The 27,657-nt window shown below is 58.4% G+C and overlaps 2 protein-coding genes across 7 annotated transcripts in view; one reads left to right on the top strand and one right to left on the bottom strand.

Annotated features, from left to right (window-relative positions):
- Positions 1 to 9,280, top strand: part of MUC6 (mucin 6, oligomeric mucus/gel-forming) — a 29,678-nt gene extending 20,398 nt beyond the window's left edge. Inside the window, exons 32-35 of the mRNA XM_017507777.2 lie at positions 161 to 1,071; positions 4,453 to 6,279; positions 7,985 to 8,087; positions 8,373 to 9,280. Of these exons, the coding sequence (XP_017363266.1) occupies positions 161 to 1,071; positions 4,453 to 6,279; positions 7,985 to 8,087; positions 8,373 to 8,550 (3,019 nt within the window). The 3' untranslated portion in view covers positions 8,551 to 9,280. The remainder of the gene's footprint in view (positions 1 to 160; positions 1,072 to 4,452; positions 6,280 to 7,984; positions 8,088 to 8,372) is intronic.
- A 1,768-nt stretch (positions 9,281 to 11,048) lies between these two features.
- AP2A2 (adaptor related protein complex 2 subunit alpha 2) overlaps positions 11,049 to 27,657 on the bottom strand; it is a 71,140-nt gene continuing 54,531 nt past the window's right edge. For all 6 annotated transcript variants that reach the window (XM_017507786.2, XM_037731119.1, XM_017507787.2 and 3 more), the window contains 12 exons: positions 25,611 to 25,793; positions 24,918 to 25,015; positions 24,328 to 24,559; positions 24,068 to 24,241; positions 19,882 to 20,048; positions 16,316 to 16,398; positions 15,259 to 15,348; positions 13,785 to 13,908; positions 12,447 to 12,563; positions 12,266 to 12,335; positions 12,046 to 12,180; positions 11,049 to 11,433 (listed from right to left, as the gene is read on the bottom strand). In XM_017507786.2, the coding sequence (XP_017363275.1) occupies positions 11,356 to 11,433; positions 12,046 to 12,180; positions 12,266 to 12,335; positions 12,447 to 12,563; positions 13,785 to 13,908; positions 15,259 to 15,348; positions 16,316 to 16,398; positions 19,882 to 20,048; positions 24,068 to 24,241; positions 24,328 to 24,559; positions 24,918 to 25,015; positions 25,611 to 25,793 (1,551 nt within the window). In that variant the 3' untranslated portion in view covers positions 11,049 to 11,355. The remainder of the gene's footprint in view (positions 11,434 to 12,045; positions 12,181 to 12,265; positions 12,336 to 12,446; positions 12,564 to 13,784; positions 13,909 to 15,258; positions 15,349 to 16,315; positions 16,399 to 19,881; positions 20,049 to 24,067; positions 24,242 to 24,327; positions 24,560 to 24,917; positions 25,016 to 25,610; positions 25,794 to 27,657) is intronic.

Genomic DNA, 27,657 nt, shown 5'->3' on the forward strand with positions numbered 1-27,657 from the left:
AAATCACCCCAACTTCTTCCACCACCATTACTCCCAAGACCACCAGTAGAGGAACTGGCACCCCTGTGGCCACCACCACCTCGGCCATCATCAGCAGACCACCCACACCCTTCACCACACACTCCCCACCTACAGGAAGCAGACCCACCTCTTCCACTGCTCCTGTGACTGCAACATCCTTCAAGACCACAACTACCCATCCAACCCCACCACACCCACAGACCACACTTCCCACTCATGTTCCACCTTTCTCCACCTCCTCAGTGACTCCCAGTACTCACACAGTCATCACCCCTACACACCCACCAATGTCCACTTCCCCCTCCACCCACTCAATCCCCACAGGCACCGTACCAGTACCCACAACAGTCAAAGCCACAGTATCCACCCACACAGCCCCACCAATGACAGCCACCACCAGTGAGACCAGCCAAGCCCACAGCTCATTCAGCACAGCCACAACCTCTACATCCCTCCACTCACACGCTATCTCCACACACCATCCTGAAACCACCCCAACTTCTTCCACCACCATTACTCCCAAGACCACCAGTAGAGGAACCAGCACCCCAGTGGCCACCACCACCTCGGCCACCAGCAGCAGACCACCCACACCCTTCACCACACACTCTCCACCTACAGGGAGCAGACCTATCTCTTCCATTGGTCCTATGACTGCAACATCCTTCAAAACCACCACAACCCATCCAACTGCACCACACCCTCCGACCACACTTTCCACTCATATTCCACCTTTCTCCACCTCTTCAGTGACTCCAAGTACACACAAGATCATCACTCCTACCCACCCACCAATATCCACTTCCCCCTCCATCCACTCAACCCCCACAGGCACCGTGCCAGTACCCACAACGGTCAAGGTCACAGGGACCACACACACAGCCCCGCCAATGACGGCCACCACCAGTGGGACCAGCCACGCCCAAAGCTCATTCAGCACAGCCACAACCTCTACATCCTTCCACTCACATGGTTTCTCCACACACTATCCTGAAATCACCCCAACTTCTTCCACCACCATTACTCCAAAACCCACTGGTACAGGAACCAGCACGCCTGTGGCCCACAGCACCTCGTCCACCAGCAATAGGCCACCCACACCCTTCACCACACACTCCCCACCTACAGAGAACAGTCCTGTCTCTTCCCCTGGTCCTATGACTGCAACATCCTTCAAGACCACGACTACCCATCCAACCCCACCATACCCTCACACCACTCTTCCCACTCACATTCCTCCTTTCTCCACCTCCTCAGTGACTCCCAGTACTCACACAGTCATCACCCACACACACCCACCAATGTCCACTTCCCCCTCCACCCACTCAATCTCCACAGGCACCGTGCCTCCACAGACATCAGTCAGAGCCACAGGATCCACACACACAGCCCCACCAATGACGGCCACCACCAGTGGGACCAGCCAAGCCCACAGCTCATTCAGCACAGCCACAACCTCTACATCCCTCCACTCACAGGCTTCCTCCACACACCATCCTGAGACCACCCCAACTCCTACCACCACCAGTATTCCAAAGCCCACTGGTACAGGAACCAGCACCGCTGTGACCCACAGCACCTCGGCCACCAGCCACAGGCCACCCACACCCTTCACCACACACTCCCCACCTACGGGGAGCAGACCCATCTCTTCCACTGGTCCTATGACGGCAACATCCTTCAAGACCACTACTACCCATTCAACTCCAGCACACTCTCACACCACACTTTCCACTCACATTCCACCTTTCTCCACATCTTCAGTGACTCCCAGTACTCACACGGTCATCACTGCTACTCACCCACCAATGTCCACTTCCACATCCATCCACTCAAACCCCACAGGCACCATGCCTGTTCGCACAACAGTCAAGGTTACAGGATCCACACACACAGCCCCACCAATGACGGCCACCACCAGTGGGACCAGCCAAGCCCACAGCTCATTCAGCACAGCCACAACCCCGACATCCCTCCAATCACACGCTTCCTCCACACACCATCCTGAAACCACCCCAACTTCTTCCACCACCATTACTCCCAAGACCACCACTAGAGGAACTGGCACCCCTGTGGCAATCACCACCTCAGCCACCAGCAGCCAGCCACCCACACCCTTCACCACACACTCCTCACCTACAGGGAGCAGACCCATCTCTTCCACTGGTCCTATGACTGCAACATCCTTCGAGACCACCGCAACCCATCAAACCCCACCACACCCTCAGACCACACTTACCACTCACGTTCCACCTTTCTCCACCTCTTCAGTGACTCTCAGTACACACAAGATCATCACTCCTACCCACCCACTGATATCCACTTTCCCCTCTATCCACTCAACCCCTACAGGTACTGTGCCAGTACCCACAACGGTCAAAGTCACAGGGACCACACACACAGCCCCACCAATGACGGCCACCACAAGTGGGACCAGCCAAGCCCAAAGCTCATTCAGCACAGCCACAACATCTCCAACCCTCAGCTCACACGCTTCCTCCACACACTATCCAGAAACCGCCCCAACTCCTACAACCACCATTACTCCAAGGCCCACTGGTACAGGAACCGGCACACCTGTGGCCCACAGCACCTCGGCCACCAGTCAAAGGCCACCCACACCCTTCACCACACACTCCCCACCTACAGGGAGCAAGCCCGTCTCTTCCACTGGTCCTATGACTGCAACATCCTTCAAGACCACCACAACCCATCCAACCCCACCACACCCTCATACCACACTTTCCACTCACATTCCACCTTTCTCCACCTCCCCAGTGACTTTAAGTACTCACACGGTCATCACCACTACACACCCACCAATGTCCACTTCCCTTTCCATTCACTCAACCCCCACAGGCACCGTGCCAGTACCCACAACGATCAAGGTCACAGGGACCACACACACAGCCCCACCAATAACAGCCACAACCAGTGGGACCAGCCAAGCCCACAGCTCATTCAGCACAGCCACAACCTCTATATCCCTCCACTCACACGCTTCCTCCACACATCATCTTGAAACCACCCCAACTTCTACCACCACTATTACTCCCAAGACCACCAGTAGAGGAACCGGCACCCCTGTGGCCACCACCACCTCGGCCAGCAGCAGCGGACCACCCACACCCTTCACCACACACTCCACAGCTACAGAGGGGAGTCCCATCTCTTCCACTGGTCCTATGACTATAACATCCTTCAAGACTACTGCTACCCATCAAACCCCACCACACCCTCAGACCACACTTTCCACTCATGTTCCTCCTTTCTCCACCTCCTCAGTGACTCCCAGTACTCACACAGTCATCACCGCTACACACCCACCAATAACCACTTCCCCCTCCATCCACTCAGCCCCCACAGGCACTATTCCTCCACATACAACGGTCAAGACCACAGGATCCACACACATAGCCCTACCAATTACAGAGACCACCAGTGGAATCAGTCAAGGCCACAGCTCATTCAGCACAGCCACAACCCCAACATCCCTCCACTCACATGCTGCCTCCACACACCATCCTGAAATCACCCCAACTTCTTCCACCACCATTACTCCAAACGCCACTGGTACAGGAACCAGCTCACCTGTAGCCCACACGACCTCGGCCACGAGCCACGGGCCACCCACACCCTTCACCACACACTCCCCACTTACAGGGAGCAAGCCTATCTCTTCCACTGGTCCCATGACTACAACATCCTTCAAGACCACCACAACCCATCGAACTCCAACACACCCTCAGACCACACTTTCCACTCACATTCCACCTTTCTCCACCTCCTCAGTGACTCTCAGTACTGACATGATTATCACCCATACACACCCACCAATCTCCAATTCCACATCCATCCACTCAACCCCCACAGGCACCATTCCTCCACAGACAATGGTCAAGACCACAGGAGACACACACACAGCCCTACCAATTACAGAGACCACCAGTGGAATCAGTCAAGCCCACAGCTCATTCAGCACAGCCACAACCCCAACATCCCTCCACTCACACACTTCCTCCACACACCGTCCTGAAATCACCCCAACTTCTTCCACCACCGTTACTCCAAAGCCAACTGGTACAGGAACCGGCACACCTGTAGTCCACATGACGTCGGCCACGAGCCATGGGCCACCCACACCCTTCACCATACACTCCCCACCTACTGGGAGCAAGCCTGTCTCTTCCACTGGTCCCACGACTACAACATCCTTCAAGACGACCACAACCCATCCAACCACACCACACCCTCACACCACACTTTCCACTCATATTCCACCTTTCTCCACCTCTTCAGTGACTCCCACTACTCACACAGTCATCACCACTACACACCCACCAATGTCCACTTACACATCCATCCACTCAAACCCCACAGGCACCATGCCTCCACAGACAACGGTCAGAGCCACAGGATCCACACACACAGCCCCACCAATGACGGCCACCACAAGTGGGACCAGCCAAGCCCACAGCTCATTCAGCACAGCCACAACCTCTACATCCCTCCACTCACAGGCTTCCTCCACACACCATGCTGAAATCACCCCAACTTCTTCCACCACCATTACTCCCAAGACCACCAGTAGAGGAACCGGCACCCCTGTGGCCACCACCACCTCGGCCACCAGCAGCAGGCCACCCACACCCTTCACCACACACTCCCCACCTACAGGCAGCAGTGCCATCTCTTCCACTGGTCCTATAACTACAACATCTTTCAAGACCACGACTACCCATCCGACCCCACCACAATCTCAGACCACACTTCCCACTCATGTTCCACCTTTCTCCACCTCCTCAGTGACTCCCAGTACTCACAGAGTCATCACTCCTACACATTCACCAATGTCCACTTCCCCCTCAATCCACTCAACCCCCACAGGCACCATGCCTCCACAGACAACGGTCAGAGCCACAGGATCCACGCACACAGCCCCACCAATGACAGCCACCACCAGTCAGACCGGCCAAGCCCACAGCTCATTCAGCACGGCCACAACCTCTACATCCCTCCACTCACAGGCTTCCTCCACACACCATCCTGAGACCACCCCACCTCCTACCACCACCAGTACTCCAAAGTCCACTGGTACAGGAACCAGCACCGCTGTGGCCCACAGCACCTCGGTCACCAGCCACAGGCCACCCACACCCTTCACCACACACTCCCCACCTACAGGCGGCAGTCCCATCTCTTCCACTGGTCCTATAACTACAACATCCTTCAAGACCACCACTATCCATTCAACTCCACCACACCCACAGACCACACTTTCCACTCACGTTCCACCTTTCTCCACCTCCTCAGTGACTCCCAGTACTCACACGGTCATCACCACTACACACCCACCAATGTCCACTTCCCCTTCCATCCACTCAACCCCCACAGGCACCATGCTTCCACAGACCACAGTCAGAGCTACAGGATCCACACACACAGCGCCACCAATGACAGCCACCACCAGTGGGACCAGCCACGCCCACAGCTCATTCAGCACAGCCACAGGCTCTACTTCCTTCATATCCTCCTCCTCTTGGTCGCCTCAGAACTCTAGCTCAAGGCCACCATCACCATCTTCTGCCACCACACCACTGCCCCACTCGGGTTCTCCAACCACTCCGGTTTCTGCAACTCATCAGCTGCACTGGTCCTCATCCTCCCCGCCGCCCTCTGCCCCATCTTCTGTTACTCCTCACGTTTCCTCCTCCCACTCCTCTCCCCAGACTTCACCTTCTTCAGTGGTGTCTGTCCCCGTGCACTCCACAACTCTGAGCTCGGGCTCCCACTCCTTTTTCACTCGTTCCCCAGCTGCATCGGCATCTTTGTCTCCTCTTTCTCCTTCTCCAGCTGCCTCTACCACCAGCAGGGCCTCCCTCCCCCACACGACTTCCCCTCCTGTCAGCCTCTCCACTCTGCTCCCCGTATCCACTCCCACTGCATCCAGCACCACAGCGTTTCCATCCACGCGCAGGACCACGGCCAGCACCCACCTCGCCTCTGCCATCTCCTCTCAGTCCACCACCTCACACTTCACTTCTCTCACCACCCGAGTTCCCACACCAGGCTTCGTGTCACTCACCTCGGGGGTGACAGGTATCCCAAGCTCTCCCATCACCAACCTCACCACCAGGCACCCTGGTCCCACCTCGGTGCATACCACACGGTTCCTGACCAGCTCCCTCACTGCGCATGGAAGCACCCCTGCTTCTGCCTCAGTATCTTCTCTCGTGACAACTACGCCCAGCTCATCCAGTAAGTGGTATCTCTGTGGCCCTGCCCCTGTCCCCGCCTCTGTGCTGGTGACTCCCAGTCAGCCCCTGCCTCAGCTTACCCCTCACGGTCCTGTGGTTCCAGGTCCCCATGCCTGTTCCCCACCTTCCCTACATGGCTGTGGGTCCTTTCCCATCTCCTCTCCTCTCCTCTCACAGGCACCCAGCAAGTGCCTGGCCTCCCCCATTGGGTCTTCCTCCCCCGCTAACCTTTCTTTTCCTGGCACTGGCTCTCATTCCCCTGTCCCTGCTGCACTTCTGGCCTCCCTTCAGAGGGACACCTGCCAGAAGCCTTCCACAGCTGCCCCTGTGGGTGCTCAGAGATGTCAGGGCTGGCCGAGGCCGAGGGTTCAAGCCACACAGCCCTCCCTCCAAGTCCAGAGAGAGAGAGAGACAAAAGCCCAACACAACCCCCGCCTCGCCCCAGGGGAGCTGCTGAAGGTGGAGCTGGCCGTGGCGACCGGGCCGCCTGCTCCTTGGTGCTTGCACCAATTCTCGGCCACGGCTCCTCCTGGCCCCCAACTGGCCTCCTGTCTGTGAGCGAGTCCACTGCTCCCCAGGCCACGGCTCCCCAACCCACCTGGGGACACAGCACACCTCAGGCCTCGTCCACATCCACCTCACCCCGCGTTCCAGGGATGTCCCTCCCTTTCCTCCTGGGTGTTCCTCTCACAGCAGCCACCCCAGTGGGCCCCCACTAGGCAGCTATGCCACAGCTGGCTGCGTGGCCTCTCCTGTGAGGGGCAGTTCCTTGCTGCAGGCTGAGGGAATCCTGGTTTGGGTCCCTCCCTGAGACCAGGAGTTGGGTGGAGGCTGTTACCAGGGAGGTGACCCCAAGAAGCAGAGGTAAGGGAGCAGGAGCCAGCTGGGAGGGGAGGGTGGCTGCAGACAGCAGGGCCCGTGGAGGCGCCCAGAGTCCTGGCCCCTCCCGGAGAAAGCCCTCTGCCGCGGGCAGGCAGGCTCCAGGAAAACAAAGCTGGGCACAGCCAGGGGAGGGCACATGGGCAGCAGCTCCCAGCCCTTGCCCAGTAATTCTATTCCACTTTTAAACCCAAGCTCCACAGTGGCGGATTCTAATGTGGACGCTGCCACTGTCTGCATCAACCCGCCAGCTGCATGCTGCCTGCCACACGCCCAGGCCTCTCAGTGGGGCTGGCTGGGCCTTCCATGTGGGCCCCACCCCACCCCTTCCAGGATCCCAGACCATGGGGCCTGCTCCACTTCCCTCCTCCCTGGCTGGGGCCCGTGGAGCACCCGCAACACCATCTGTCCCCCTCTGGGGTCACTGACATCGTGTCCTCGGCCCCCTGCAGGTGCTGGGTCCGGCCAACCAGAGATTCCCATGCCCACAGGTCGGTGTCCAGGCCTGGGATTGGGCATCAGGGAAGCTGGGCTCCCCGGGTGGCTCACACAGGCCAGGGCTCAGTACCTGCTGAGTCCTCTGAGAACATTCTCTACCTTGACGGACTCCAGCATCGCGACTTTGAGGGAAAAACAAAGCAGGGGGCTGCAGGCCTTCGCCTCTGTCCATGGCTGAGATCTAAGCTCTACAGGGCTCCACCAGGGGAGGCCACGCCTTGGGCAGGAAGGTTCAGAGGCAGGTGGGGATGTGGTCCCCAGCCAGGGACCCCCTCCCTCCTCGCTCCATGCCACGCTGGGCGCTGCTGACTGTCCAACTCTGCTCCCAGGGGTCTGCAGCGTGCAGGAGCAGCAGGAGGAGATCACGTTCAAGGGCTGTGTGGCCAACGTGACGATGACCCGCTGTGAGGGCGTCTGCATTTCCTCTGCCAGGTGAGTCCACGAGGCAAGGCCACCCCACGGCCAGCAACGTTCACAACCCCACCCAGAGAGGCGCCAGGGCAGGGCAGGGGCTCCCACACAGGCACCTGCTACCCAGTCAGGTCAGCCACTTGGCGCTTCAGCTGCCCACTGCCTGCCCTGGCCCCTGGGACCAGGAGGTCAGCAGGGAGGTCCAGGCCTTTCTGGACCAGCTGGCCTGGGGAGGGAGGGGCTTTCTGGGCGCAGGCACGCCCCTGCAGCAGCCACAACCCCTGCTCTGTCTTGGCTTTTCGGCAGCTTCAACATCGACATCCAGCAGCTGGATGCCCGCTGCAGCTGCTGCCGCCCGCTCCATTCCCACGAGCAGCAGCTCGAGCTGCCCTGCCCAGACCCCAGCGCGCCTGGCCGGCGGCTCGTGCTCACCCTGCAGGTGTTCAGCCGTTGCGTGTGCAGCTCTGTGAGCTGTGGACACTAGCAGGGTCACTGCCTGGTCTCCTGGGAGTGAACGGCTGCAGATGACAGAGAAGGACAACCCCTCCCACCGGCCCCTTCCCACTCGTGCCGGCAGCTGCGTCCCTGGTTACCAGCCCTGGCCCCCAAGAGCCCTCGGCCGTGGCTCACCTGAGACACTGGTGGGAGAGAGGCTGCCAAGCGGAGGCTCAGACCACCACACTCCTGCAGACCCTGACCCAGCTGAGCGGGACTGAGGTGGGCAGTGGCCACGGACCCTCCCAGGCACACGGGGCACTCCCAACCACCCCTGTCTGCTGTCCAACACCTCCCAGCCTCTGAGCTGGACCCCAGCCCTGCTGGGCCCAGAACGCTGCAGATGAGGCTGCGAAGCAGGTGCTGGGCCAGACCCATTGGGGGCGGGGACAACATGGGAACCTGCAAAGAGCTGGGGGCAAGAGACCCAGGCAGGCACCGGCCCAGAGAAGGGGCCTCCCAGGGTCAGGGAGGACAGAGAGTGGCAGGGAAGGTAGGGAAGCCACCCCCGCTCCCAGCCAGCCAGGAGCTCCCTCCCCACCAGCACCGCACCGTCCTCAGCAGCTTCTCCTGGGAAGACAGCGTCACCTGGCCAGAGACTCCAAATAAACTGGTTCTTATCAAGGCACAGAGACTGGTCCCTGAGCACTGCTTTTGCCTCTCCCCAGCCCCTTCGACCTGAGGCACCCACCCCACACCTGCACCCTGTGGGCCCTGCGCTCTGGGGCTGGGCTGAGAAGCGAAGCTGGTTCTGGCCCCGGGCCCTCCCCTCCCTGCACCAGGACTGTCCCATCTCCGGCAAAGCCACCGTCCCCCGGGGACCACCCCCATCTGCCCACGGACCCCTCTGCCCCATCTGTGGTGGGATCGACCAGGAGATCCCACGTGGGGCCCCCTCACACCCACGTGCAGCTTGGCAGGCCCATTCTGCCAAGAATGGGAGGGAGCCCTGCCAGCACCCCAACACACTGCACAGCGGGAGCCCCGAGGCCAGGCTGAAGGGGTTCCCACAGGACCTAAGTCCCCAAAAGCTCCACCACACACCCAAAATCAAATGGGCAGAGCCAAGGGCACGTCACGCGCCAAAGGACAGGCCCACCTCCAACACAGTGGGGACCTCAAGGACCGCGCCTCATGGCCCCGGGGAGCTACAGGGTTACGTGGGGTGCTTCCCCCAAAGACCGTCCACAATCCGGGCACTGTTCTAGCCTTTTTCTTTAATGAGGAAGGCCACACCAAGGGGCCCTCTGCATCGCCCCATAGGGAAGCGGTGCCTCGGGGAGCAGCCTTTCCTCCAATCATGGGAGGGGTTAAGGGACACGGAAGACGGATGGCAGCACACACGGCCTGCAGGTGCCGCCCACAGCAGAGCACCGCCCAGCAGCTGGGACACCAGACCGAGGCCCACGCCGCCAACTGCAGCACAAGCCCAGCACTGCGTGAGTCACACCTGGCACCGCAGGACCCAGAGTGGCCAGTGTGAGGGGTGCACGTCACTGACATGGCTACCCTGTGATCAAAGTCCAACACACCAGGAGAGCAGACACCACAGGCCACATCACTGCATGGAGGTGTGGGGACCGAGAGGTCCGAGAGCCCCTGCAGCCGCCCCAGGACCCGCACAGCAGGAGGCTGACAGCCAGGGTAAAAGCCTCACGCAGGTGTGTCACCTCCGCAGCACGTCAAGAAACAGGAACCAGTGCTGGGCGTGTTTAGGACAGACAAGGCCCCCGTCCCGGGGACAGAGCGCAGGGCCCCAGCCATGGCTCCGCAGCCGGCCCCACTCTCTCGCCTCTGAGGGTCAGATGTGCAGCCTGGGTGCTGAGTCCAGATGATGGGTGAGAGCCAAGCCGTGGGTGGCACACAGGCTCGCGGCCAGCGGCCCCTTCACTTCCTGACCACGCAGAGGCTTCCCACCAGGACCACTGGACAGACCACTGGAAGCACTCAGGCCTGCACCGTGGCCTGGGGACGCCCACTCTGACAGGAGAGAGAGTCTTGCACCACAGCCCACGCTTTACCCTGGAGTCCTGGGGGCCCCGAGGGGCCAGGGCACTCATCGGAGCCCGAAGGCAGGTGGCGAGCACGCCTCGTGGGGCCAGCAGGATGCTCCTCCCCCCGCTGCACGTCTGAGGCCCCAGCAACTGCAGGAGCGTGACAGATGCCCTTCCCGACCAGGAGCTGGGACAGGAAAACCATGACATTCCACCAGGACATGTGGTTTTGCCAGAAGTCATTGCAAATACAAATGTTTCTATATTCTAGATCAAAATCCCAACCAGGAAGACTGTCTAGCTGGGGTTGCGGCAAACCCGGGGCGGCCGTGCTCCTCCCAAGAGCCCAGGACGATGCCAGGCGCACAGCCACCAGGACGGCCACACTGAGGTGCGGCCCCTGCGATGTGCAGCCGTGCTGCTGCTTCCAAAGGCTCCGAGGCAGGTGGGAGGCAACATGGGGCAGCTCAGCAACACTCCCACAAACGCCACGTTCACGTCAACTTCTAATTTCCCTTTAATTTGTAGATTTAACCACAGAACTGTCTTGATTTTTATAAAAACTGATCCCAAAATCCACCTTCTGCCGTGGCTGCCACAGTCCAGGCTGAGCTTTTCTCCTGAGCCACACACGCGTGTTCCTGTCCAGCCCGGGGGGGGGGGTCCGGTGCAGCGGGGCGGGGGGGCGCCATGTGCTATGATGCTGGACACGAGGCGCCCATCTGCAGGACGGCCAGGAAGACAGACAGCACAGACGAAGGAAACGCAAGACACACGAGCCTGGCCTTCCCTCCTTGCCACTAGAACTGCGCCGACAGCAATTCACACAATCTCTGGGAAACGGCTTCCTTACTCGTCCGCAGCGTGAGCCGGTACATCTGAAACAGAGCACAGCAGGACAGCGGGTCAGCAGGCACGCCGGGGCTCACAGGCCCGCAGGTCCAGCCCTGCCATGCGGGAACCCTGTGGGCCACACCCAGGGAACGTGCGCTGGAGGCACCCACAGCTCAGCAGAGGCCTAAGCACCACACAACAGTCGGCACAGAACTGCGGGCTGGCTTGGCAGCACCTGGTGCCTCACACGCAGCTGGCGGGAATGTGCAGTGTGCGGCCACCTGGGGAAGCTGGGGGGCAGCTTTGGCAGCGCTAAGCACAAACACTCCTGGGTGCTGCCCGAGTGAAACGCAGACAGGCGTCCATCGACAGAACAGGACGTGGACAGACAGGATGAGGCAGTCACCCAGAGGAAGAGCTTCCGACGCACGTGGCAGCTGGGAGAGCCACAGCCCAGGCCCAGGCTGCTCCGTGGTGGGACGAGGCTCCCCGGGGCCGGCTGTGGTGAGGCTGGGACCTGATCACATACTGACAGGGTAGGGCTGGATGGGCACACATCTGTCGCAGCTGCCGGAACTGCACTGGAGAGCTACGTGTCACCATGAGAACTGTCAGAATCCACTCGAGCGTGCTCAGCCATTTCCCCAGGGCCTGACCTGGGCTTGCAGGTTCGGCTCCAGGCGCAGCAGGCATCCAATCTGGGTGGTTTTCGTGTGTATGATTCCGGCTCCCACGAAATTCGCAGGATTGGGATCAACTTCTTCTAGAAGTGCAGAACCGAATCCAATGATCTGTCCGAACAAACAGGAGGGTAAGGGCCGGCGCCCATCGCAGGTGCGTGTCCCACGTCCCCCAAGGCCCCTCAAGACGCACTACCTTGGCTTTGGTGACCTCTGTGTCCATGGGGTGCTTCGCCTTGAAGATGTTCTGGACTTCCTGTTGTGGACTGAGAAACAGCAACCAAGGCCAGTGTTCTCAGCCAGGCCAGAGACCAAAGCCCACCTGTTCAAATGATCCCCCGCCCCCACCCTGACCCTACAGGAAAACAGGTTCTCACTTGCTCAACTGCTTCCAACGTTGAAAGAAATCCTGAGAAGCCATTTCTGTGGGCTGGAAGAACTTGTTGAGCGTGATGGGCAGCTGCACAGAAACATTCTGGAAGGTGCCCCCATACCTGCAAGCAGCAGCAGCAGAAAGAGACAGTCAGCTCCTCCTCCGAGAGCCTCAGGGGCCGGAAACGGCCTGGGTGAGGTGTGCCCACCCATCGCCACCCACCAGAGGGGGGCCGAGGTAGCTCGGTGTCCAGTGTCGCCCACAGGCAGGAGGGCAGGCCAGGGCCGTGCACAAAGGCAGGACACCCCAGTGCCTCACTTCTCCCCAGTAATCTGTTTCCCAAAATTCCAAGTCTGTGTAAACAGTGTGATTTCTTTTTCTTTGAAAACACAAAGGCATTCGCACAAATAAAACAAAACTTTGCATGTCTATGTCTCCAAATTTTACAGTAAACAATCTTAGGTTCTCTGTATTTTTAATGTTAGAAAGTGTGCTTTTCTAAGCCGGGCGCGGTTGTTTACACCTGTAATCCCAGCACTCTGGGAGACGGAGGCAGGCAGATCACCTGAGGTCAGGAGTTCGAGACCAGCCTGACCAACACGGAAAAACCCTGTCTCTACTAAAAAAACAAAAAAAAATTAGCCAGGCATGGTGGCTCATGCCAGTAATCCCAGCTCCTCGGGAGGCTGAGGCAGGAGAATTGCTTGAACCCGGGAGGCAGAGGTTGTGGTGAGCCGAGATGGCGCCACTGCACTCCAGCCTGGTGATAGGGCAAGACCCTGTCTCAAAAAAAATAATTGAAGTGTGCTTTTCTAAACATTCCTAACTTTGCAGACACCTGGCAGGGGACAGGCTGCCCGTATACGCTCTATTGTAGTCACTGTAAAGGGGAAGTAGCAAACAGTCGAAACACAAAAATCCTACGTTTTAAAAAATAAGCAGAGTGGTATGATCTGAGCTCTACTGCAGAAAAACGCACCCCCAAGGCCAGTGTCCGAAGGAAACCAGCTGCCCTGGCCCTGCGGCTGTCACCTGGCACCAAGCCAGGGAGGTGGCTCGGGGGCCCTGGCTGTCTGCCACCCCATGAGGTGGGCCCCATAGTGCCCATGAAGATCCTAGCAGGCCCCGTTTGGGTGCTGCCTGCCGTCCCGGAGCCTGGGGCTTCGCCTCCCCTGGTTTCCTGCACTCTGCAGAGCTGGGGGCAGCAGCAGCTCAGGCCACACCCGTAGGCCCTGGGTCCCCTCAGGAAGGATGCAGTGGGGGCATAGTGGGGGCATAGTGGGGGCCGCTGGAGCCCAAGCGCCCGCACACACTCCTTGGCCCCGAGCGCACACGCTCTGACCTGAACTGAATGCTGAGGACCGGCGCCTCTGTGAAGTCGGACACGCACTCTATGTTGACCACCTGCTGCACCTGTGCGCCCCCCTCCACGGTCGGGTCCACGGGCTTGGTCTGCAGGTTCAGGTGTGTGCGCATTAAGGAAACCAGCCAAGCACGCCCCAGTGGCAGTGGCAGAAACGGGTCGGACTAGATCCCAGCATGGCCCGCGTAGGCAGCACACGCACCACACTCCAGGACCACCAGCTACAGTCAAGGGGCAGCCACTCCACCTGGCCCTGCCCTTCCACCCAGGCTGGGTCCCGCCCACCAGACAACCCTCAACACACTGCTGCATCTCACGCTCCCAAAATGACGCCTCCATTTTACAAAGTCGCTTAGATTATACACGGGCTATTTTACTTATCTGTTCCATTCTGTCAGCCTCAGCTCTGGTTCCCACATACACAATTTTTGTCACTGTTTGCAGAAACTGGTGCTTAGTATGACAGGAAACTTAAAGAATCCTGGGAAGTTGGCTCCTAAGACAGCGAGACTCAGAAAAGGGCCCGCCATGCTGTGACGGGCATGGTTTTCATGCTGGAAAACAAGTGTTTGCCCACAGCCTCTCCTGAAGAACGTGTGGCACCGGCGAGGCTGCGTCCGGAGGCAGTGGGTGCGGCCTCTCCCTCCCTCTGGGCCTGTGCTGTCTGGAGCCCAACACACCCCAAGGGAGAGACCCCTACAGAGGGCACAGCAGGAGCCAGAGCTTCCACTCCTGGTCCTCAACAGTCTTCACTTCACATGATCCCACACGTGTGTATCTTTAATGACTGTTTTGAACAGTTAGCTTGAACGGTCTGCATTAAAAAGTGCTAACATGAACACAGACCGGCCAGTGCCAAGGAGGACGCTGCTTCACTCAGACCTCTGACCACAAATCCCCAGACGTCACCGTCTCTGGTCAAGCTGGGGCCTTCATGCTGACTCTCTCTGGTGGGGATGTCCTTAGAGGAAGACATGTTAGTGTCCCTCTTTTAGCTGGGGAAGTTCTAGTGTCACTTCTTTTCTGTTTAAAAGCCCTACAGAAGCACACGGGCTCTGCCGGGGTGCGAGCCTCACTCTGGTCCCCGCCAGTGCCTCCCACGCTCTGCAAGCAGCAGCTCCGTCTGGTAGACGTCAGGGAGGAGGGTGTAAAGATAAAGTCACAGGAGAATAAAGCCAGATGAAAAAGAAAGGGACTCCAGTTAGCCAGATGCAGGGCAAGAGGCAAGCACACATCACTTTTAAATGTATTGTCAAAACTCATACGAATACTGCCTGATTTCTTTCGTCTGCTCAATACTATCGGCAGATGATGATGGCCTGATTTTCAAATAGCATCTGGAATTATCTTGCTATTTTAACAAAACAAGAAAACCAAAAAACTTCCTTGGAAGTCTCCTCTAAGCCCCAAGTTACTGCGTGTGTGGGCTCGGGGGCAATGCACCCAAGGATATGAGGCTGAAGGTCGTCTGAGCAGATGAGTGTTGGGGTAAAATTCAGGAACTGCGTGGAGGTCTTATTCCCATAAAAGATAAACATCCGACCTAGAAGGAAACAAAAACAACTTTTCACACACATCATCCCACACCGATGCAGAACATTCACACTGAAAAACAACACCCCGCAATCTGCAGCTGAACTGAAGTTGCCTGCAGGGACGTTTGCCTGTTGTTAAAATTAAGAACAAATGTTTTCTAGTTTTAGAATGAGCACGCCAGTGCTGGTAGAGATGGGGTCTCGCAATGTTGTGCAGCCTGGTCAAAAACACCTGGGCTCAAGCGATCCTTCCACCTCAGCAGTCTGCCAAAGTGCAGGAATTACAGGCTGCAGTCACCAGGCCACAGTCTGTTTTGTCTGCTTTGTTTCTCAAAATCCCAGCCTCAAGTAATAGGCCTGCCTTGGCCTCCCAACATGCTGGCATTACAAGCGTGGGCCACCATGCCAGCTACCTGTTTGTTTTATAATGGTCATCCTGGTAGATGGGGTGGCGTCTCACTGTGGGACCACAGGCGTGGGCCACCCTGGTAGGTGGGGTGGCGTCTCACTGTGGGACCACAGGCGTGGGCCATCCTGGTGGGTGGGGTGGCGTCTCACTGTGGGACCACAGGCGTGGGCCCTCCTCGTGGGTGGGGTGGCATCTCACTGTGGGACCACAGGCGTGGGCCATCCTCGTGGGTGGGGTGGTGTCTCACTGTGGCTTTATTTGCACATGCCTAATGACTTTGTCCATCTTCTCAGGTGCTTACTGAGCATTTCCGTATCTTCTGTGGAGAATGTCTCCTCAACAACCCTGCACCCACACCACCTGCTTTGTTGTGGAGATGGTTCCTGATTTGTTGCCCAGGCTGTTCTTTTTCCCATTTTTCAACTGGGCTGCTTTTTTACCGAGTCATGGGAGTTATTTTTACATTCTGGATATCAATCCCTTATAAGTACATAATTTGCAAATATTTTCTCTTAATTTCCCATAATTTCTAAGAGACATTTTCATTAAGAAATTAAAACACGTACCTAAATTCTGCCGAAATTCAGACTTAAGTCCAATTTGAAGCAGCTGGTTTTCAAACAACACACCATTGTTTTTACAAACAAACCTGGGGAAAAAAGACAGTATATGTCACTCAAAACCACCCACAAAACACAAGGGTTTGTTCTGGAAACAAACGTGTAGCACAAGGAGGCCAGAAAAACCTCTATGGGACACAAGGGAGGAAAAAAGTGGAAAACTGTGGCTGGGCACGGTGCCTCACACCTGTAATCCCAGCACCTCGGGAGGCAGAGGTGGGCGGATCACGAGGTCAGGAGTTCCAGACCAGCCTGGCCAACATGACGAGACCCCGTCTCTACCAAAAATACAAAAATTAACCTGCGTGGTGGCAGACACCTGTAATCCCAGCTACTGGGGAGGCTGAGGCAGGAGAATCTCTTGAACCTGGGAGGTGGAGGTTGCTGTGAGCCAAGATAGCACCACTGCACTCCAGCCTGGGTGACAGAGCCAGACTCCATCTCAAAAAAATAAAAAGTGGAAAACGATTCCAAGGACATCCTGACAAATGGCCACAGAGAGGATGGCGAGTGGGGCACAGTGAGGCAGGCACAGCCCCGGTGAGACCTGTGTGGTCAGTGGGTGCAGCTGCTTTTCATGAACATGCTGCTCCACATATAATGGCCTCTCACAGCCCCAGACAGGACGGGGCGTGATGATATATGCATACAGCCTCTGGCCACACCACAGACTCCATCCAACACGGTGCCAGACACTCAGCCAGGTAAAGGCCTTGCCATCAGAGCCTGGCTGCCTCGCCCCGCACTGATGCACATGCACGTACGGGCACCCAGCCATCCACCCGCCAGCAGCACAGCCCTGCAGGGCCCTGGGTACCCCCATCTCCTCTCTGGCCTCCCCTCCTCTCCCTCCAGGCATGGCTGTGTCTATACTGCACGGGGAGCCCAGGGCTTTGCTCACCACAGGGCACTTATCTACAGTACACAGAATGAGGGGAAATGAAACAGCATTGGTTAACTTTCATTTGCATTTATTGCAGAAGAACTTTGAGTTTTCTGACCTCCTCTAGGAAACCACAACTCCACAGGGACCCGGGTCCAATGGAAGGAGAGGGAGGCAGGGCAGCAGCACAAGGCTCCTGAGTGGGCCCAGCAGAGGGATGCCACACTGGTTCATACCACAGGGTGGGGAGGCGGGAGGTCCTGGAGCCGCCCCTCCCCGCAGCCCCAGTGCCTAAGAAGCAGACGCTGCATGGCAGTAGCCTAACTCTGCAATCTCCAGCTCCACCTATGCTGACTCGGAGAAGACCCAGGCCAGCCATTCCCACGCTTACCCAGTCTCTACTCAGTGCACCCCATCTGCCACCCTGGAAGGTCTGAGTGCTGCTGACCCGCAGATGAGCTCATTGGCAGCCTGCCGTACGGAGGCCAGGCCAGGAAGAAGACAGAGGAAGGAGCGACAGGCGGCAAGGGCCCCAGTTGGGACAGTGACAGAGGTCCTTGGCAGGGAGGGCGCTGCTTGCCACACACTGCCCCACTCCGGCCTGCCATGGCCACAGAGCCGTGAGGCAGCAGTCCCCGCACGCACACACCTCTGGAGGCTACAGCCACCCCGACACGCCACTGGTCCAGCTCCATCCACATGCGAAGCTTCCAAAAGCCCAGTGTGGCCCACCCAATACACAGGTCAGTCATCCACAACACAGGCGCTCCTGCATTTCCCCTGGACTTCACACACCAGGTGACTAACAAAGTAGGCATCACTTCACAGGAGAAGCCGCCGAGGGAAAGGTCCACATGCCCACCGCGCCCCGGGGCCACTGCTCCGCCGCAGCCAGTGAGCACTCCACCCGAGAGGCCAGTGCAGACACGAGACTGTGGAGTGGACACTCGTGGACTGGCCTAAGCCACTTCAAAGTGCAATCTGTCAAGGACATGGGAGGGGTGCTAACTCTTCCACGGCATGACAGAGAGGCCCTGCGGCCGGCGTCTCTGCTTGGCTGCTTGTTTTTTAAAGGGTCATCCCAACTACAGCCTGGCCTGGGGAACTTCACGGGGAAACGCAAACCACTCTGCGAGGCCGAGAATGCAGCGTCCTGTCCTGTAAGCCACGTCCCGGCAGCCACCGCAGTTGGCTGGCCCTGAGACCCTCTGCGCCTCCATCCGACACCAAACACACACAGACACCTGACGACCCTCTGTAGCCAGACCAAGGCCAAGACACCCCAGACACCAATGCCCCAAGGCCTGGCCACCGGGAGACAGCGCCACTCAACATGAGGAGTGCACAAGGGCCATGTGTAGCTCCCAGCACAGCCGTGTGGAGACGGGGCAGGCATGTGCCCAGCAAGGAAGGGCTGAGGCTGCCACGGACTGTGCACAAAGTCCCCGTCCCTTCCTCCCAAGACACTGAGGAGCAGCCACTGCCACAGCACTGGAACCTGGACCCTGCAGTGCTTCTCAACCCCAAGCACGGCGATGCTAAGAGCAGTAACAGGTCTGTTTTCAGCCCAAGAGGCGACCTGCACCAAACACGCACAGCAGCCTGCTCTCCTACGTCCTTTTCCAGCACGCAACAGGAAACAGGACTCGCGCAACATGAACACAAAGAACTGGAAAACATTTAAAACCACCAGAGTTCTATCATCATCTTCAGAACGGGGGACCGAAAGGCCACTCCTCAAAGGCTCTCTAAACTCCGTCTGGGACAGAAACTGGCACCTGCGCTCCCAACCCACAGGGCAGCAGGGGAGGGGCGTCGACTCTGAGAAGAGGGGGCCTCGGACCTCCGACCTGACATAAAAACAAGCAGACAGCTGAGAGCAGCCAGCAGGGGCACGGCACAGCTCATCAGTCCCGCAGAGAGGGCCGGGGAGAGCGGCCGGCACTAACATTCTGGGTACCGCGGAGACACTGGCAGAGACCACCACACATGGGGAGCTGGGTGGTGTCCAGGCAGTGGACACAAATTAGAGCAGGACAAGCAGCAAAGACGGGCTGTCCGTGGAGTCGACCACAGGCTGGAGGCCGAAGACGTGGACGGGGCGGGCCTCACAGGAGGACTCGGCAAGTGAGAAACTCCAGGACGAGAGACCGGGCCTCCAGGTCAGACGTGGACAAGACGGCCTGTCAGAGTGAAAAGTAGCCCAACGAGGCAGGGAAGAGGCGAAAAGAGGACGTGTCGCTACAAGGAGTGCTGGCCAGCATGGACACCGCCGCAGACAGGACACACCGCAGGCCAGACCGTGGCTCTTCTCACGTCCTCCTTCTCTCTTGAGAGTCACGTTACCCACTATCTGCTGAACACTGCAGCCCATAAACCAAGTTCTGAGGGGAGTTCCACAGCAAGCCTACCCCACCCACAACACGGCAGCTCCCACTCGTCCCCCAAGCAGCTCTGGGAGGTAAACTTCGCTGCCCTCAGCCACATTGGAGGTCACGGGCACAGCACCCCCCGTGCCTGTCTGCAGGACCCCGCTGCCCACCTCTGTCCCGCTGGCTGTGGCCACACCAGGGGTCACAGGGCACAGCACCCCCCGTGCCTGTCTGCAGGACTCAGGAAACCTGACTACCTGGCAAAGTTGTCTTCGGAGCCAGGAGCGAGAGGTGCGACCGCAGAGGCCGAGTCTGAGAACACATCCACGAGCAGCCCGCCGCTGCCGGAGGAGGGTGGGGGGCCCGCAGGGGCCGGGGGGGCAGCCCCCAGACCCAGCAGGTCTGCCGACGGAGAAGGCGTAGACTGGAAAAGAAGGAAGGAGAGCATCAGCACAGAGCCTCCCTGGCCTGGCTGACCCCAGGCAGCTCACGCGTGCACGTCCTCCCCCACGGCACCCCCTTGGCATCCCCGAGATCCCGGAGGCTAGGGCAGGTGGCACACGGGCCAGTGAGTGGCCAGAGCATGAGGGCAAACAGCCACCTCCTGAGTAGATCCCAAAGCCCAGCCTGAAGGCAACTGCACTTCAAAGACAAACCATCATTTCACTAAGATGACCTACATTTTCTCACAATGGCTGAAGGAAAAAAAAAATTCTCAAAAAAAGTTTGCCGTGAAAGGCATAAAAAAGAAACACGTGGCTTAAGAAATAAGATCAAGCATGTCACTGCCAACTGTCCAATAAGGAAGTTCCAGAAGATGAAAAAGTAACTTATTTGGGCGCACGATCATTTCAATCATTAAGTTATGACTAAACCATTATTAGTTTCATCATTTAAAAGTCTACAGTTCAACAGATACTTTCAAAAAATAATTGCTTTCTGGCCAGTGCGGTGGCTCACACCTGTAACCCGGCACTTCGGGAGGTGGAGGCAGGAGGACTGCTTAAGCCCAGGAGTTTGAAACGAGCCTGGGCAACACAGCAAGAAGCTGTCTCTGTTTTTTCTTCTTTTTTTTTTAGACAGTCTCACTCTGTCACCCAGGCTGGAGTGCAGTGGTGCAATCTTGGCTCACTGTAACCTCCGCCTCCCAGGTTGAAGTGATTGTCCTGCGTCAGCCTACCGAGTAGCTGAGATTACAGGCATATGCCACCATGCCCAATTAATTTTTTTGTATTTTTAGGAGAGATGGGATTTCACCATGTTGCCCAGACCGGTCTCAAACTCCTGGGCTCAAGTGATTCTCCTGTCTCAGCCCAAAGTGCTAGAATTATAGGAGTGAGCTGCTGCACCCAGCTCTATTTTTAAAAAATTAAATACTAGTAATAATGGCTCTTTGTTGTTGTTGTTTTTGTTTCTTTGAGATGGAGTCTCGCTCTGTCTCCCAGGCTGGAGTGCAGTGGTCTCAGCTCACTACAACCTCCACCTCCCAGGTTCAAGTGATTCTCCTGCATCAGCCTCAGAGAAGGTGGGATTACAGACTAGTTTTTGTATTTTTAGTGGAGACAGGGTTTCACCATGTTGGCCAGGCTGATCTCAAACTGCCGACCTCAAGTGATCTGCCCACCTCAGCCTCCCAAAGTGCTGGGATTACAGGCGTGAGCCGCCACACCCAGACATCTATGGCTTTTAACCACTATCTAAAGTAGGAAAGCCCTTTGCCCTAGCAAATGATTTTGTACCCGAAACGTTCGTTACCACAGACTGTGATACCAAGGCCAGATTCAGGCCCCAGGACGACAGGGTCCTGACACCCACTGCGGGTTCCCCATCTCCTCCTGGTCCTCAGGCCTGGGAGACCCTCCTCAGGGAGCAGGCCTGGCTCCTTGGCCATACTGGTTCGTCCCTTCCCTCCAACAGCAGGACAACTTGAGGGGTGAAGGTTCTGCCTACGAGGGTCCCGGGCTCCTGCACATGAGGCCAAGCAGCCTCTGATCCCCACACCCATGTGCTCCCCAGCACACCCAGGGGCCCCAAGGAGCTGTGTGCAGAGAGAGAGGATGCTCAGAAGAAGTACATGTTCCGGCCTCATTGATGATCTTAATAGACATTTTAGACAACGTGACACCAAAATAAAGCCACTGCCTCTCATGGGAAAGCCATGCATGTTGATGCCACCCTCAAAGAGCCCCTTCGTGACCCATGCAGAAGACCCCAAGCAGGAGAATGTGCCAGGAGTGACCCCACCTCTGTCCTTCCCTCCTTCCTCACCCCCAGCCCACTAGGGTCTCCCTGTGAGCAGTGGGGACAGACCAAAAGCACAGGATAGCACCAAAGCCCACATGCCACAGCTCTCAGTCACAACGGAGGCCACTGCCTCCGTCACAGACGCTCCCTAAGGAGCCCACCCGTCAGGCACCGCTGACCAGCAGGGGGGAAGCCACACTCAGAAAATCCACGGAATGAGCCCTGAAGGGGGCCCTCCAAGGAGGCACCTTACAGAAATGCTGGCCCTCACTGGACCTTCATCCTCCTTTGCAGAGGGCAGCATGCCACTCACTCCCACAGTCTAGAAGCTTCCATCGGATCCCTAAGCCACACAGTCAAGGCCAGGCACCTCCAAAGTCCACCCGGAGCCTGGCTGGGCAAACCTAGGTGTGATCTAAGGCCTAGGGTGTGGGCACACCTCACAGGGCCCACATGAAAAAGACGCATCAACAAGAACCACAGAGAGAGAGAGACTGACGACAACCCTGAGCCCCCTTCTGCCCTCAGCGAGCTCCTCTTCAAGTCGAAGCAGCTGGAGAGGAGCCAGAGCCCCTGGTGCCTTCCCGGCCTCCAACAGGCCACCGCAGGTTTCCTCGGAAAGCTTCCAGTGCCCTTGTGGAAAGTCGCCTCCCCTGGGTCATGTCTTCCTGCCCTTGACTCCTCACCCAACTGGGGCCAAGTCCTCCTCTCTGCAAGGCGGAGCCACTGCTGGCCCAGCGCCCATAGGAAGAGCCCTGTTCTGGCAGCTCATAGACAAATCTCCACAAATCAGCACTCTGTCTCCAGAAACCCAAGTCAAGACGCCCGAAGGAGGAGGGGAGACGGATCAGAGGAGTGACAGAGTGGCTACTGACATCCCACGGGACAGGGCCTAAAGCAGGTCACCAGCTCTACAGAGCACATGAGAAGCACGAGCATGAAGGTGCTCAGGCGTGAAGGGAAGACGCCCACCTGGGCAGAAACACCCACGTTTACCATGCACTCCAGGATCAGCTCACAGGCAAGTCAAGCCTCTGGAGGGCGGGCACGGCAGGTGCCACAACCAACAGAGAGAGGACACAGGGGACAGGGGCTGCACACAGGACATGATGCGATGGGGGGAGGGTGAACCGTTAACCCGTGTCAGGCTCAGCCGAGAGGGGGAGGAGGGAGAGGCAGAGAAGGAGGAGAGACCCGCTGTCAGGGGAAGAGAAAGGGGGAGGAGGGGGAAGGAGAACCATCAGGCTCAGCCAGGAGGGGGAGAGGGAGGGGGAAAGGGGGGAAATGGGGAGGGGGAAGGGGAGGAGGAGGAGGGGAAAGGGAAGGGGAGGGGAAGGGAGAGGGGGAGGAGGAGGAGGAGGAGGAGGAACAGGAGCCAGCCGTTGGGCGAGATGTCAGGCCTGGATATGAGCCCCATGGCAGGCCCCGCACTATCAGCCAGAGGGGCAGGACACACGGTCAGCAAGGACACTCGGTCAGCAAGGGCACAAGGTCAGCAAGGGCACACAAGCAGGTCCCTGACTCAGAGATGAGCTCCCTCCCAACCAGCAAAGTGCCAGGGCAGGTACTGCCATGGGAGCTGGCCCCAAAAGCCCTGCCAATACTGAGTGGCAGCACTGGACCGGCGTCCTGGAGAGGAAACCCTCTCTCCAGAACTCCTCTAACTGGACAGAAGACAGCCCGAGTGACCCCGACAGGAGCCCTCCCCGACAGCAGAGAGGGGAACAGCCAGCAAGCAGAGCCAAGCAAAAACACAACACTCAAAATGACACTTCTCACCCGAAAAACACCACAGGACACATTCTCAGTTACAGAATTACTTTCATCGCATCACACATACAAGGAAAACCAGACCTAACCCAACTCACTACAGAAAACCTCCAAGAACAGGGCAAGACAGGTCTGCCCTAAATCAACAAAGCACGTGTCAACAGCCGTCTGGGTGAGGCAGTCCTGCAGGAGAGGGGCGGCCAATCCCATAAAACAAGTCACCACAGAGGACTCAAGACACTGGTCTGGAGGACTTGCCTCGCCAACAGACAGTGGCCCCCGGGACAGACCATCGTGGGTGTCCGGAGCCACGGCCAACGCCTGGGTTCTCAGTACACGCTGCTCCCTGACAGGCTAATGCCCTGCTGGTGCCAAATCTTGGGGGAGAGGCCCTGACAGGTCTGGGTGCACAGCAGAAGAGGGACCCACCATAGCGCTGGTGCTGGCCGGGGCAGGCTCGGGGCCCCCGTTCACATCAACACTCCTCTCCCGCTTGGTGTCCTCCAGGTCTGTCACCGTGCTGGGGCCCTTCTTCTTCTTGAGCTTGGCAAGGATGGAGGACTCCCGCTCCGGGAACGGAGGCATCTCCTCCAGCACGGTTGCCTTGGGAAGACAGGGTGAGCTTGAGCAGAGCCCTGACTCCCAGCTCCCAACCCCCGGTCATGTGAGCACAGGGTGGGGACTCCTACCAGGATGTCGGTGCTGGCCACGGTGCTGAGCCGCAGGTACTCCACGGCGCGCTGCTGCAGCTCCACGTCTGCATTCCGCAGCTGGCTGTCGCTGCGCAGCACGTCCTGGATGGTGGGCTTCACCTCTGGAAAGAGGTTCACGAACTTGATGTAGGTGGACAGGAGCAGCGCACGGGTGGGGACACTGCACAGGTGGAACTTGGAGTGCAGCAGGTTGAACTGGATCAGCGGGCTGGGGGCAAGGAGAGCACAGCAGGGAACCCGTCATCCCTGCAGGGAGGGACGGCAGCCAGGCCCCTCGCCTGCACCACAGGCCGCTGGTGACACCCCTCCTCCAGCTCCAGAACCCACTGCAAGGCGCCCATTCACAAGGTCAGCCGCGGACCCGGTCTCTCTATTTCCCACTAGAATCCCTGCTTTTTTGTCCCCTGAAGGAAAACAAGACGACAGCGCCTGGAGCAGGAGCGGCTCTGCGGGGTCTCACGACAAAGCCGGCTTGTGCCTCGGGGCTGTTCCGGTGACAAGCAAGGACACCGGCCACCCTGGCCCACTGGAGCGCACACAACCCCGACGTGCACAGGGCCCCTCACCTGGATCTCGGGTCTCCAGCTATCAGGTTTCCAAACTCCCCCAGGATGTAGCCACCCACTTTGACCAGGTTCTCGTGGCACGCAGGAGCCTGAAGAGCCTGCGAAGCCACAAACACAATGAGGGGCATGGCAGCCACGTGGCCAGAGTGAAGTCAGGCAGGCACTTCCTGGCAGGCTGCACCCCGCGCCAGCAGCAGCCCTCAGCTTCCTGGAAACCCCAGTCTGAGCGCACCTGCCCCTCCCCCCTCCCCGCCTTCCTGCAGCGCCCTCAGGTCCTGTGTCAGCAGCAAGGAGCCGGAGGCTGCCACCCGCTGGCCTGCCCTGGAGGGAGCTGCAGCGTCCTGAACAGGCTGCAGCCGGGTAGGTTCTGCCAGCGCCCTCACGGCACACCCGGCCCGGTGGCCTAATCCTCTCCATGGACAGGCGGGCCCCACCCTGCAGACACAGCATGCTCTCACACACGGAGGCAGCTTTCTCAGGTGGCCCCAGAGAACCACAGTTTGAAAGTCAGGGTGAGAAGAAACTGTGGCTCAGTCAGGGACACCAGCAGCAGAGGAGCCAGAGCCTCAGGGAAGAGCTGAGGGGCATGAGGGGTCAGCCACAGCCCCAGCACCTTCACGCAGGCGGGCTGGGACCACTACTCACCTTCCATGACTCCCCCCCCCATCCTTCCTGGCAGTCCTGTGGCCGTACCTCGAACACGGTCTTGGCCGCGTAGCCCTGCACATCATCCCGGTTGATGACGATCTGAATGACTCGGTACCACACCTCTTCACTCACGTAATCGCCAGCGATTCGGATCAAGTTCAAGATGGTGTCCACGTACCAGGTGTAGTCCACCGCGTACTTCTCGGCCAGGATGGCGACCTTCAGCACCTGCAGGGGATTGGCGGCTGAGGGCGGACACCTGCAGGCCATGGCAATCCCAAAACCAAACTATCACCCAACGAGGGTTTCAGAAGCACCTATGTGTCTATTTTAAAAGTTTGGGATGGCCGGGCACGGTGGCTCACGCCTGTAATCCCAGCACTTTGGGAGGCCGAGGCGGGTGGATCACGAGGTAAAGAGATCGAGACCATCCTGGTCAACATGGTGAAACCCCGTCTCTACTAAAAAACTACAAAAAATCAGCTGGGCATGGTGGCGCGTGCCTGTAATCCCAGCTACTCAGGAGGCTGAGGCAGGAGAATTGCCTGAACCCAGGAGGCGGAGGTTGCGGTGAGCCGAGATCGCGCCATTGCACTCCAGCGTGGGTAACAAGAGCGAGACTCCGTCTCAAAAAAAAAAAAAAAAAAAATTTTGGGATGCACAAGAAGCTTGCACTAGATTCTCAAACAGGCCACAAGCCCAGAAAGTTTAACATTTCCTGACTTAAGCAAGTAAAGCCAGCCTGAATCCCAGGAAAAGGCGCAGCCCAGCGCACAGGTGGCCATGACCACAGCCAGGCCATCTCCCACCTGGCCCTCCTCTCCCGAAGCACCTGGCTGCAGCGCCCTCTGACCGTGCCACCCTGGGGTCCTGGCAGCCGCCTCTCTGATGGTTTCCTCCTGCTCCAGCCAAACTTTCCTGCGAGTCCCACCTGGGGGTCCCCCTTCTCCTCCTCTCTGGCTCACTCTCACAGGAGACCTACCACTCTTTTACCCCCAGGCACCCAGAGGTGCCTGCCCTGCCCACACCCACATGGCAGCCACACGCATGGAGCTCTGCCAGGCTGTCCGACACCAAATTCATCTCCCCAAAGTCACCTCGCCTTGCACCAAGCTCCCTCCAAGAGCACCAGCTGCCAACACCAATGCGGGCAGGCATCAAGACCACACACCTCCCAAGGACACCCCCCAAACGCCCTGCCGCCCCCTCCCCACGCCCCGCCGCACCCCCACACCCTGCTGCTGGCCGCTCAGATGCTGATAACTGTGTCTCCCCAGAGTCCTTCCATGGAGCCTGGACCCCGAAAAACTCCATGATACTTCCAGAGCATCATTCCAAAATGCATTGCCTCTGAGCCCTGCCTCAGCCCGGGGCTGTGCACAAGGGCCCTCACGCCTCACTGGCAGGGTCCCCATGCACCCCTCTACCCATCTCACATGCCCTGCTCCCCACCCTGTACTGAGCCACCCACCACCCATCCACAAACTGCTGCTCCGCAGTCCCAGTGACCCCTGCAGCATCATCCTCTCCAGACCAGGCCCCTCCCACCCCTACAGAAGTCCACACAGCACCCCCAGAGTGTAATGCCTCCTGAGGTCGCGGAACATGGAGCACTTCCTCCGGCCATCCCACCTTCAGCACAGCGACCCTTGACCCTGCTCTTAATCCATGCTCCTTCACAGATGGGAAGGGGCAGAGGAGGAGTGGGCCAGGTCCGGTGTGGACACCCAGCACCTAGCGCAGCCACAGAGAAGACGCTCTGCCATGCCTGGCTGAAGGAACGGGGTGTAGGGAGTGCCACTCGGGCCAAGACGCAGCACCTGTCTTACACCTCACAGCAGGAGCAGCTGACGTCACTCATCACACCTCCCTTACACCTGACGGCGGGAGCAGCTGACGTCACTCATCGCACCTGCCTTACACCTCACGGCGGGAGCAGCTGACGTCACTCATCGCACCTGTCTTACACCTCACGGCGGGAGCAGCTGACGTCACTCATCGCACCTGTCTTACACCTGACGGCGGGAGCAGCTGACGTCACTCATCGCACCAGTCTTACATCTCACGGCGGGAGCAGCTGACGTCACTCATC

This window comes from Cebus imitator, unplaced genomic scaffold, assembly GCF_001604975.1.
Source record: "Cebus imitator isolate Cc_AM_T3 unplaced genomic scaffold, Cebus_imitator-1.0 Scaffold384, whole genome shotgun sequence".
NCBI classification, from domain to species: domain Eukaryota; kingdom Metazoa; phylum Chordata; class Mammalia; order Primates; family Cebidae; genus Cebus; species Cebus imitator.